The sequence below is a fragment of the Amphiura filiformis genome, chromosome 1 (assembly GCF_039555335.1).
Source record: "Amphiura filiformis chromosome 1, Afil_fr2py, whole genome shotgun sequence".
Classification (NCBI taxonomy): Eukaryota; Metazoa; Echinodermata; class Ophiuroidea; order Amphilepidida; family Amphiuridae; genus Amphiura; species Amphiura filiformis.
Window position 1 is genome coordinate 28,260,735 of NC_092628.1, and position 12,446 is coordinate 28,273,180.

At 35.1% G+C, this 12,446-nt stretch overlaps 1 protein-coding gene across 1 annotated transcript in view; it reads left to right on the forward strand.

The window, feature by feature from the left end:
• The window catches only part of LOC140139678 (dual 3',5'-cyclic-AMP and -GMP phosphodiesterase 11A-like), a 91,234-nt gene that overhangs the window by 61,529 nt on the left and 17,259 nt on the right, over positions 1 to 12,446 (forward strand). Inside the window, exons 4-6 of the mRNA XM_072161411.1 lie at positions 2,997 to 3,149; positions 9,921 to 10,028; positions 11,719 to 11,828. Coding sequence (XP_072017512.1) covers positions 2,997 to 3,149; positions 9,921 to 10,028; positions 11,719 to 11,828 — 371 coding nt within the window. The remainder of the gene's footprint in view (positions 1 to 2,996; positions 3,150 to 9,920; positions 10,029 to 11,718; positions 11,829 to 12,446) is intronic.

Consider the following 12,446-nt stretch of genomic DNA (forward strand, 5'->3'; position numbering starts at 1 on the left):
TGGACATGAGAGCCCATCAGACATTCTGAATACAAGGAATGTCCTTCTGAGATCAAATAATTTTAATTTTATGAAATTCGCGATATAATACAAATTTTATGGCAAATTATTAAAAATTGGTATTTTTTTTATATTTAACAGTCCTTGAAGTAAACTTTATAAATCTAATGATTTGTTCTTAAAGTGTAGGCCCATGTAGCTGGAAGGAAAAGCCGTCCATCAGTTGTAAATTTCATATTGAAGATATTCAGAAAATTTCAAGGACTGTTAAATATCAAAAATTAAAAAAATATTAATTTTTAATAATTTGCTATAAAATTTGTATTATATCGTGCATTAAAAAAAAAAAATTGATATCAGAAGGACATTCCTCGTATTCGGAACACTATTTGATATATATGATGTGCTTTCATGTCCCATAAAAATGACTGTGCAAACGTTACTATCTGATCCCTTAAACTGTCACCAAATTTGTTTTTATAGCATGTATACTTTTGAAGATATGGTACAATGGGCTATTCCAGTTGAAATCCATACACCCCATATGGAAAACATGACCACACAGGGAGTGCAGATTTCAAATGGAATTACCCATTCAGGTAATCCTGTTTGATCTCTATGGATTTCAACTGAAATAGCTCATTATGTCAAGAATATTTCAGATTTTAATAGTAATGCAATTGTGAGATTGTGGATTACAAAAATCACCAAGCAGTTTTTAATATATTTCTCCTTCTCAAAAATACATCTGAACTTTGATAAGTAACATCATTAGAAGCACATCCAAAAACATAAGAAACTCAAATTCAGAAATTTGACAATTAACGTTTTATGGGATGGATTATTTTGAAAGTCATTATCTTTATTCAATTTTACCTAACCTTTTATTTCATTACCGTTTATAAACCAAATGTCTGCCATTATGTTGCGGGTTTTGTCAGAACAGGCCATGCTAAAATTACATACAAGAGTGAGGACAGGCAGTAGTTGGCATGACTGTGGTCAGCCTGCATAATGGCTATAGGCAGAAAGTGGCTTTGGATTTTTTGTTTTTCTTATCTTTATAACACACCATTAGCAGTATGCTGTATATTAAAGCAATATTTTCACAGGAAGATTTCAGAATTTAAAAACCACAAAATGAGGAATAATTTCAGTGCATGGCAACGTCATGATTTATTATGTGGGGAACAACTTTTAGGGGGAAAATCTGAAAATCAGGGGTGTAGCCAGGATTTATTTTTTGGGAGGAGGGGGCTGAATTTGAAAAAGTGGACCTTTCCTCAAAATTATGGCCTTTTTTTGAACCATATTTTTTTCTCGCTACGCTCACAAGTGGGCAAAAAAAAAGCATAAAAAAACGGGTTTTTATTTCACTCACTACACTGGAAAAGTGGACTTTTTTAGCTCTTGGTAAGGGGGAGGGCAACCATCACCCCTGCGACATTTGTGGTCTAAAAAGTGGAAAATGTCATGATTTCATAATTTGGGGAGGGGCAAGTGAGGGGAAATTCCCTCCTGGTGACAGCAATAGATAATGTTATAATGTTAAATGCCACAGACTGTTTAATTTTTTTGATTTTATAAAGCAAATGAATGAGGTAAGGCCAAAGAATATTAATATCACGGGAAGTTGGAAATGTATAAATGATGTATGCATTGCTTTTTGTGTTTTTTTTACTGGTAATTAAATGCAGTCTTTCAACCATAAATGAAGTTCTAATCATGTACCCAGCATGTTAAGGAAACCTTCGTACATTGTTCTGCCACAGAAGTTTTGGACTATTTGATGATTTCTGCTGGGTATTTTCTAATTTTAATGTATGAATGCGCATGAAAGGTTGAAACAAACTATTAATTTCCCATAGCCAAATGCAAAAACCAAACCAAGCAAATGTATTAGGGACCGTTCACAAACACTTGTAAGGGGGGGCCTGATGAAAAAAGGGGGCCCTGAAAATTTTTGACCCTCCTAAGGGGGGGCCCTGAAAAAATGACCACAAATTTTCCTGGAAAAATTGAGTTTATATGCTTTTCTATGGGGTTGACCCATAATTTTCATGTCAAAAGGGGGGCCCTGAAATTTTCAAGGTCTGTAAAGGGGGGGCCCGAAAAATTTTTGCGATAAATTTTTTTGCATCAGGCCCCCCCCCCTTACAAGTGTTTGTGAACGGTCCCTAGATGCATGTCTTACAATTATTGGCGATTGGGGATCTCAAGAAGTAAATTACAAAGTCTTTATAGATTATGTTGCAATTAGGGCACTGCAGGCTTTATTATTCATGTGATAGTTGAATACGAACCACTGATCGAAATGATCACAACACAAAACCTATAGCATATCAAAATTGAAACAGGTGTATGAGCCCTGGCTTGAGTAGTAACCTAGCCCTACTATAGGGCCTTTTAAACACACTATATCCGAGAACCGCCAAACCCACTAACCGCTCCACCCGAAAATAGCAGTCACAGAGTTTAGCAGTTCTCTGGATATAGCCAGGTTTTATGATATATCATGGTTTTGGATCACCACAGTCAAAAGCCCCTATACTAGTAGGGCTACAGTAACCAATGGTTACTAACATGCACTACGACAGCGAATACTACACAGTTAAAACACTGTTTAAAAGTTTAAACAACCTTGTTTAATTAACCAGTGAACTGTACCAGTTGCATAAAATGGTTGACCATGTTGTTTAGGAATTTTAAGCATTTGTTTAATTATATACTGCAAAAACAGTGTTTAGAAAGTGAAGGCAAGAACGTGTTTAGAAATGCTAGGCCCTATATGATTAGAATATGGATGTCAGATGTTTAGAAATTGAATACCATCACTGTTCAGAAATTTGACACACAATGTTTAGCTTCTAAATGTGTTTACAAAGTGAAGGCAAAATTGTGTTTAGAAAAGTGTTTAATTTCTAAACACTGTTTTTTGCAACAGCAGTGTAGAAATCAGCTTATATTTTTAATTGTTATTTTTTTTTTATTGATAGCAAGTAGACGCCTTAGCAGTAGAAATGAACAAAATCAGCTTGACCCGATTTGATTTTGACGATTTCATGCTGGATTCAGATGATATGCTGAGAGCAACATTCAGAATGTACACAAACTCTGGTCTGTTACAGAAGTTTAAAATTGACAATGACGTAAGTAGAGGTACAATTACCGAATAGGGTGCAACTTGCTAGACTTGAGTCCAGTTCTCGTTTACGGAGTTTAGGGTTAGGGTTGGGGTAGGGCAGTCTTGTAATAAGACTAGTTGAGTTGCACCCTATTTGGCAATCGCTCTTAAGGGCTGGGGTATGAACGTTTGGACAGTATTTATTTTGGGACATTAAAGCACATCAGACATATCAAATTGCATTCTGAATCTGAAGAATGTCATTCTGATATCAAATAATTTTGATTTTTGAAATTGCAATTTAATACACATTTTATGGCAAATCATTAAAATTGATATTTTTGATATTTAACAGTACTTGAAGTAAACTTTATAAATCTGATGATTTATACTTAAAGTGTATGTAGGTGGGATGAAAAGCCGACGATCAATTGAAAATTTTGACCTTTCGTATTGAAGATATGGATTTTTTTTCCCAAAACACCAAAAAAAATTAGGTCTTTTGGGAAAAAATCCATATCTTCAATATGAAAGGTCAAAATTTTCAATTGATCGTCGGCTTTTCCTCCCTGCTACATACACTTTAAGAATGTATCATTAGATTTATATAATTTACCGAGGACTGTTATATATCAAAAATATAAAAAATATCAAATATTAAAAATTTGTAATAAAATTTGTATGATAACGTAAATTTCAAAAAATGAAAATTATTTGATATCAGAAAGACTTTCTTCGTATTCAGAATGCAATTCGATAGGTATGAGGTGCTCTCATGTCCCATAAAAAAATACTGTCGAAACGCAATAAACGCTCATTTTAGATCCCTTAAGTAGAAAATGTTTCCCCGAAATTGGGCTATTACATTAAAAATTCATACACCCTCTATGGAAGATTCTCGTTGCATCATAATGGTCTATACAGCTGGAAATGGTTGATAGCTTTATGGTTTATGTGAAATTCCAGCCGATGTTTCTTTAAAATCCAGTTGAAGTTTCGACAATTTGGCCTAAAATTAGACAATTTTGTTTGAAATTCCAAATTTGTTCACACCTTTTCCTACTTTTTATGGATAAAAATAGTTGTATCTGAAAAAAAAATGAAACTATTGAATTTGGTTGGAATATCAAAAGCTTCCACAGTAGGGGTGTGGTTTCTAAATGGAACAGCCCTTTGGGAAAAATGAGTGGGTTGATGTATACATAAAATGGTGATGTTGTAGATAATTGAGGTAGAAGCTTTTTTGTGTGTTTCAGTTTCTGGGTGCACCCCACCAAATGGAGTTCCTATTCATGTGTTAAAAAGTATGGAGGAATTGGTCGTTTTCTCATTGTTAAATCTCTCTGGTTCATTCAACTAAATACCATTTTACCTAATGTTTATGATGTCTTCTACCATATAACCAACACATTTTGGGTAGGCAAGCAGCTCGAATTTTCGCAGTGATGCGTCGAAAACAATGTAAATCCTGTCAATCTTATTGCACAATCGATTCTATGTAGTGACGTCATCTGGTTAAGAAGAACAAAAACATGCCTCAAATTTCAGAATTGTAACAAATGTAATCTTTTTATGCTTAGATATTGAGAAAACCATCCACAAAGTACAGCTATCACAAAAATAAGGCACATCAGCCTTCTTTTCAAACTTTTTTCCATTAAATCAACTGCATAATAAAAACACTGATTTTTTTTACCAGCCATTTACCTTGGTGTGATTTGGTGGCATGAAATCTTCTACCTTCCAAATCTAAGGATGATAAAATCTTCCCTTTGCTTTCTGGCATGAATCCTACTGAATATAACTATTTTAGAGTATTCACGTAAAAATTGTCACCAAATTAAAAAAAATCTTCAGTGGATTTTAATCATAAAGTAACAAGTTTTAAATCTATAATATTTTGTAGTAGTCTGCATGTAATAAATGTGTGAAGGTTTTGCTCGTTTAAGATTGCAGACAACGAAATATAAAAACCAAAACCACACATATCCTGAGAATAAAAAACCGACAGCAACACAATTACCCGATTTCAAAAAATTGGAAAGCAGAATCTGACTAAATAAATATAAATGTAGGTTACTTCATTAATAACTAAGAATGAAAGGTTGACAACGGTAATCCATTAGTGGAATAGAACTGGGTATTACAGAGTTATAATATTGACAACTCTATCAATCATAGTACTGCACTTACCAGAGAAATGAATAAATAAACAAATGAGCAAAAAAAGATGGAGATGGGTAGATAAATCTGAAAGGAAAAATAAGATATCTGACCCTATATGTGAGCAAATAAGGCGTGGTCTCAAGTTGGTGTATGGATAGTTCTTGGTTTTGGTTAGGGTGCTGAAGAGATGCAGCTGGTGTCCTGAAAGCTGACACCAAATTGAGCTCAATTTGATGAAAAACACACTTATAACATTCTTTTGTTCAAATTGAAGCTAAATCTGCAGAGGTTTTTCAAACATTTTGCTGATTTTTAGCTGTTTAACCATCTTATCCAGCTCTGACTTTGGCTGAAACATGGATGCAAGGGACAGACCAGATAGGGAAGTGACAGTAGCTTCAACAGTTGGTAAAAAAGCTATGTAAACCAAAAGGTATATCCCTGATAGCGATCAGTAAGCAAAAGTGATACCGAGCTGGGAACAAAAGGGCTCAAATTCATGATAGCTTTTGAGCCCTTTCATTCCCAGCATGCACCATATAATGCCCATCATCGATCACTATCAGCAATATACCTTATTACCCTGCCAACATGTATCACTACTGCGATAACCATGTGTATTGTACACGATGCTCACACTTTCAAGCTGTGGTTTAAGCAAGGAAATTGTCATTTTCTGCATCAACAGTTGCATTTTATAGAGCCTCCCCGTGGCGACCCCAATCCAAATTCAGGCTCAGAGCCCTGATGGTGTAGCCTTAAATCAGCAACACACAAACAGAAATATAAAATTTCAGATAGACAACCTCGCACACAGGTGGAGGTCATAATTGTCAGCACTCCATTCGTAAAAACAATTGATACCTTCTGCAACTCACAAATGCAAATTTGCTTCAAGCGTTGCAGGACATGATAAGGTACATCCCACCCAAGCCATATGGTCCCACAGGCTAGGATTGCAATTGTGATACGATCAAGCAAAATGAGTTGGATGTCGGGAATATTGATTTTGAGATGTAGCCAATAATAGTATTCAACTTCCTTTGTATTTTATTGTTCTGACCAAAACTAAAATGGCCATATCTCTTGAACCCAAAGTCTAATCATGATGTGGTTTTCAGCAAAATAAAGCTCAGCTAACGGCTTATGTTATAAATTGAAAACTGAATTTTGATTTTGATCCACATCAGACTCATGTTGCTTGATCGCATCACAATTGATATTTGCATTACTTGACCTGAGGAATCCAATGCTATGGATACAAGTGATGATTTCTTGTTGATGAAAACTAAATATAAACTAATAAGCAAAAGTGGCCTGTATGGAAATCTTCTGATAGCAATTTCATAATTTAAGCCCAGGAATTATATCAAATTTAAAATCTGAATACCTCCAGAACACATCCAATGTGTTCAAATGTAACAAATTTTGAACACATCGGACGTGTTCTGACTTTTTATCGTCTTTGGAAACATTTATCCAGACATGTAGTATTTTCTTGTTCAAACAGTGTCTTCAACCCACAAAGACTTGGATAAAGTCAAATAACTTGATATTAACTTATTCCTGGGCTTAATCACCATCAGAAGATTTCCCTCTTGAGCACTTTAGATGCATGCAGAACACGTCCAAAGTGTTCTGAGAATTTTGCAATGTACCAGTGTGTTAGCGGGGTGGAATGAAACAAGTTGACTCTTCATATATAGGTAGCGATATTTATTTCTCCTTTCTTCACCATATAAAATTAGTCATAATGTACAGCAGAACAAACCTATGTGTAGCGTGTCAGTTTGGAGTTACAGTACACTCTATGATATCTGTGAATATTAAAGAAACATCACAATAATTATGTGGACTCATTTTGGGCTCCAAGGATGTAGCCGAGGAACTCTCTCAAGGACAGTTTTGGCCTGCATGGATGATTTTAATCCCATTGTACCAGGGTTTGGGCGTACATGGATGATTTTAATCCCATTGTACTATACTAACATACCAAAGTTGAGATAATTGATCTACATTGATCTCATCTTTTGGGTGGGTTCAACATTCCCTGAGTTGGCAAAACCTGTAATCTTCATGGAGTAATTTACTTAGTGCAAAAGTGGTAAACAAAGTCCTGTGCAAAATTGCTTTATTTTCATGATTTGGATTTATCATATTGAGCAGGATTCTCCTTGTGATGTTTCTGCACTGTGTAGAGAGGGTCTACAACATCTCTGAGGTAAAACTGACAAATGCAAGGTATATTTCTTGATGCTTGAAGTTTGGATTTCTTAAACGTACAGTGCATCCCTATGTACCGCTGCAAGACTTCAGGTCCGTATATGTCATTATGTTTATGATAAAGACTGAAGTCTTGCTATTAAGACTAGTGAGAGAGTGAATTTTCTCAGCACGTGCCACAGGTTTGTGTTTCCGTCTACCATTGTTCACTGGATCTGAATATTATGAATAGATTGGTTATGAAAAGGATCGGAATCGATCGTTATCCGAATGAATCCAAATGGTGTTTCTATTCCTCATTTTTATAAGTAATAATATTATGAAAAAGGTTGATTGCCCTCAACATTCTGCACACTGTTACAAGTATTCAGTTGTTTGAATATATGACCACAGTGTGACCATGAATTGATATTCATGGCATATAGCTGCATTAAATCACAATTACCTTATATAAACAAAACTATATAACATCTTATAATCCATTCCTCTCTTGACTTTATAAATTTAGATATAAAAGTTATTATTATAAACTTTAATGGATAACAGGAATTGATTTGTGAATCATGCAAGTTTCAAAACATTATGAAAGAAAAGGTTAGTGCAAGGCCCCATCTGAAATAGCTCCCAGGTGTCATATTTTTAGATGTTGACAATATGGAATGCAGAATTTGTCTACTATAATTCGCCAGGATCAGTCAGTGTGTTTGGGTGTCTGTGGTCTGTCCAGCACTTTATTCTGAGACTATTGGGGCACAGTCATCAAACTTGGTGGGTGGGTGCATCTTGACCCGAGACAGAACAAGTTTGTTTTGGTTAGTGGGTCAAGGTCACCCAAGGGGTCATCTGAGGTCATATTAGTAAAAACTGTCATATGGGCATGAAACTTGGTGTGTACAGTCAACAATAAGAGCCAAATTTTTGGAAGGTCATTTTGGGGTCATCTGAGGTCATCCAGGGGTCAGCTGAGGTCAAATTAGTAAAAACTCGTATGGGCATGAAACTTGGTGGGTCACCATTTGGAGCCAAATTTTGGAAAGGTCATTTAGGAGTCAGCAGGGGTTATCTGAGGTCAAATAAGTAAAAACTGTCAGATGGGCATGAAACTTGGTGGGTACAGTCATCATCAGCCAGGTAATCGTGCCCAGCCGAGAACCGCCAAATACGGTAACCGCTTAGTGTCTCCAAGGCAGCTATTGATTGCAGGTAGAGGCTTCTTGCAATAAATAATACCTCGATTTGTTGGAATGGTGCTCCAAATTGAGGGCAAATGTGAAAATTGTTCCCACGCGAAACCACTCGTTTACATTAAACACACATAAAAGCTTTCGCATCATGTTCCTGACTAGCAAGTCAAGTTTTTGTAAAGAGCTTGCATTGGTTTAAGATGCTTTAAGTAATGTTTTTGTTTTGATAAGAGTTTGTTAAATGATTGGATTTCATTACAAGTCAAGTGTTTAAATGTGTTTGGAATCATTCATACAGTCGCTATCAAGATTGAATTTTGTTGAAAAAATGCAATATACTATACAGTCAGCTTATAGGGATTTTTTTGTACATGTGTCAAGAGTAACAAGGGATTATTAGCTAAGAGAAATAAATAGGCCCAACATTTCAGGTGACAAAGTTGCAGCTTTTTGAAACCATTGTACATATTAATCATGGTGTCTGAATTTGGTGGGAAAGTACATTTGAATGAAGACAAGACAAGATTTCAATAAATCAGATTTCCTAAGGCATTTGTTAGTAAATGCTGGTAACCTAGGTATCTCTATAATTTGGACCTGCTGACTCCATCAAAGGGGTTATCAAACATTATTTGCACAAAGAGCAAGAGTGATATCACACACTTGAGCTTTTGTGTGTCGACACAATACTTGTATGCGCTGTTTGAACCAATCGGAGGTGCATAGCAACAACAGGACTGATCAATTCTAAGCCCTAGGTAATTCTTTGTAAAATGTAGGATTTAATTTGATTAAAAGTTGGTATATTTATTTGAATTGGAGTGTTTAAGAATGAGAATAAAGGTATTGTTTTTAGCCGCTGACATGCATCTATTGTCTTATATAACATGCGACATCATTATTTTTGGTGTAAAACACTTAAATTCATGTCTCCGGTGTTATATGAGATGATAGATGCACAGCAGCAGCTAAAAACAATACCTTTTTTCTCTAAAGCAAATGCTATGTTTTACTTGGAAAGGCAGAGATGACAAACAAGATCAGCATGAACATTTTGAGCAATAAATGCCAATATTTTGCACCCGGTTAGTTGTACCAAACATTCAAATTTACTAGCATTTAAAGTACTTCCAATGTAAAATTATGAAACATGATCTGCATCCATGGCGTTGTCTTTTTAAAGACATTTCTTGTTTAACCTATTATGTCATTTCTGTTGACAGACGATGTGTAGGTGGTTATTGACAGTTAGAAAAAACTACCGTCCAGTTGCCTATCACAATTTCAGGCATGCCTTCAATGTACAACAAGCTATGTTTGCAGTATTACAGGTAAGCAGAATGGTTCCTTTTTGAAGGAATTGTTTTTAGCCCCAGTTTTCCATCTTTTGTATCGTATAACATGGGCGATTGTTGTGATACCATTTTATTAAGTAGGTCAAAACAGTGACGGCACCAGGATTTTTTTGTGGGGTCAAAGTGATGGGGGAGGGTACAAATTTGAAAATTAATAATGGTTTTTCTAAGATTTTTTTTGCCAGGGGGTGGGTGCAAAGAAAACATTCCCCTCTGCCCCTTGCACTGACACTGACATGTAAGTAAATGGCGCCTCAAATATTTTAAGAACTGCACTTTTACGATCCTCCTTTTTTTATATGAACAAAATACAATATACTTATCCTTCATACATAAGCTACTCATACCAACATTTAGATATTTGCATGTTTTCCCAGGGATCAGTACTAGTGCCTTTTTAAAGGCACTAAAGTCACTGTCATTAAGCGGTATTAAAGTCCCTTGGAAAGTAGAGCTGTTAGAACCCTGGGCGTGCATGCATGCGTGCCAGACAACAGACCCTAAAGAATAGTTGTGCATTTTTAAATTATAAGATTATACACTTTAAATTTGTTTCACTCAAGCTAGTATACATTAGAATTATTTTAAAGACTATTTCTATTTTTATTTGCAATAGTCATATGAAGAGCTGACAAACCGCTATAAAACGTGACTTTATAAATAGCATCAGATTTATTTTGTACCTCCGATGGTTTACAAAATGCTATCTACAGTAGATAGCAGTTAATTATTTTGTAACGCCCATGATTTACAATACAATCTACAGTAGATAGCATCAGATACTTATTTTGTACCTCTTGATGGTTTACAAAATGCTATCTACAGTAGATAGCATATAATCATTTTGTAACTCCATAGTTCACAAAATGCTATCTACAGTAGATAGCAGTTAATCATTTTATAAGACCTATGATTTACAAAATGCTATCTACAGTAGATAGCTGTGAATCATTTTGTAACTCCTGTGGTTTACAAAATGCTATCTACAGAAGATAGCATATCGCTATGAATTCGGCAGATGGTCAAATCCAGATTCAGATTCATGTTACGCATGCATTATTTTTAAATTAGAAAACAAGGGATCAATGCTTTACTTATAGAGGGTAGCATATCATTTTTTAACGGTTATCATCGTACTGCGATACACCGTTAGCTAACCATGTATCATGCCGCCCTGTTTTGATTACTTATTACGCTGTTATCATCTAATCTCTGTTAAAAGATGCTGCCCTCTATATATTATGTACAGAATTGATCCCTTGTTCTCTAGTTCAAAAATAATTCCCCGGATTTGACCATCCGATCAAGCCGAAAAATCATTTTGTAACATCCATGGTTTACAAAATGCTATCTACAGTAGATAGCATATAATCATTTTGTAACTCGGTGGTTTACAAAATGCTATCTACAGTAGATAGCAGTTAATTATTTTGTAACTCCTGTGGTTTACAAAATGCTATCTACAGTAGATAGCAGTTAATCATTTTGTAACTCCTATGGTTTACAAAATGCTATGTACAGTAGATAGGCCTAGCATATAATCATTTTTAACAATAGCTAATTAATTGATATTTCATATCAAGATCGAACAAATTTGGTTCTATTGGCTAATTCCATGCACTATTTGACTATGTTTTATTTTTGTATATAATATTCCTTCATGCAGAACACTCCAATGTGCAAATACCTGACAGACATGGAGCAATTGACATTACTAGTAGGGTGTCTGTGTCATGATCTAGATCATAGGGGCACCAACAATGCCTTTCAAGAAAAGTAAGTGTCTGTGTGCATGGGTTATACATACCTTTAGGGTTTCTCTACCGGATGTTGATTTGTACTTAAATTCCTTCCTACAAGGTAATAGACATATTGTATAACAATAGATATCGTCACCCTCATAACCAAAGTGCCTAAGTCATTATTACATGTTTCTCATTTGCAGTTTTGATTTTCTGAGTAATAAACCCATGATTAATCAAATTTCCAGCCGCATTCTTCATTAACTTATGGAATTCATCTCTTTTGATGTATTCCACAAGTTAATGAAGAATGCGGCTTTGGTTATGAGGGTGACAATATGGTTCAGAGGTTAATCCATCTCCTTGTTATGCAATACATATATGGTATTGTGGGAAGGAATTTAGGTACAAGTCGACATCTGTTGTGGGAGGAATTTCTAAAGAATTGCGATCCAGATCTTTATCCCTGTTCTTCAATTATCTATTGTGCAATCAACGAGGTAAATAAGGATAGAGCTTGCCAAACCGATGGAGTCGTCTGGTTCATCATTGCCGGTTTGTTATAACAGAAATATTGTAAGAAAAACACCATCAAATATTAATATTAGACAAAGTTGAACAAATTCTGTACTTAAGCACATTTAATTTCCTC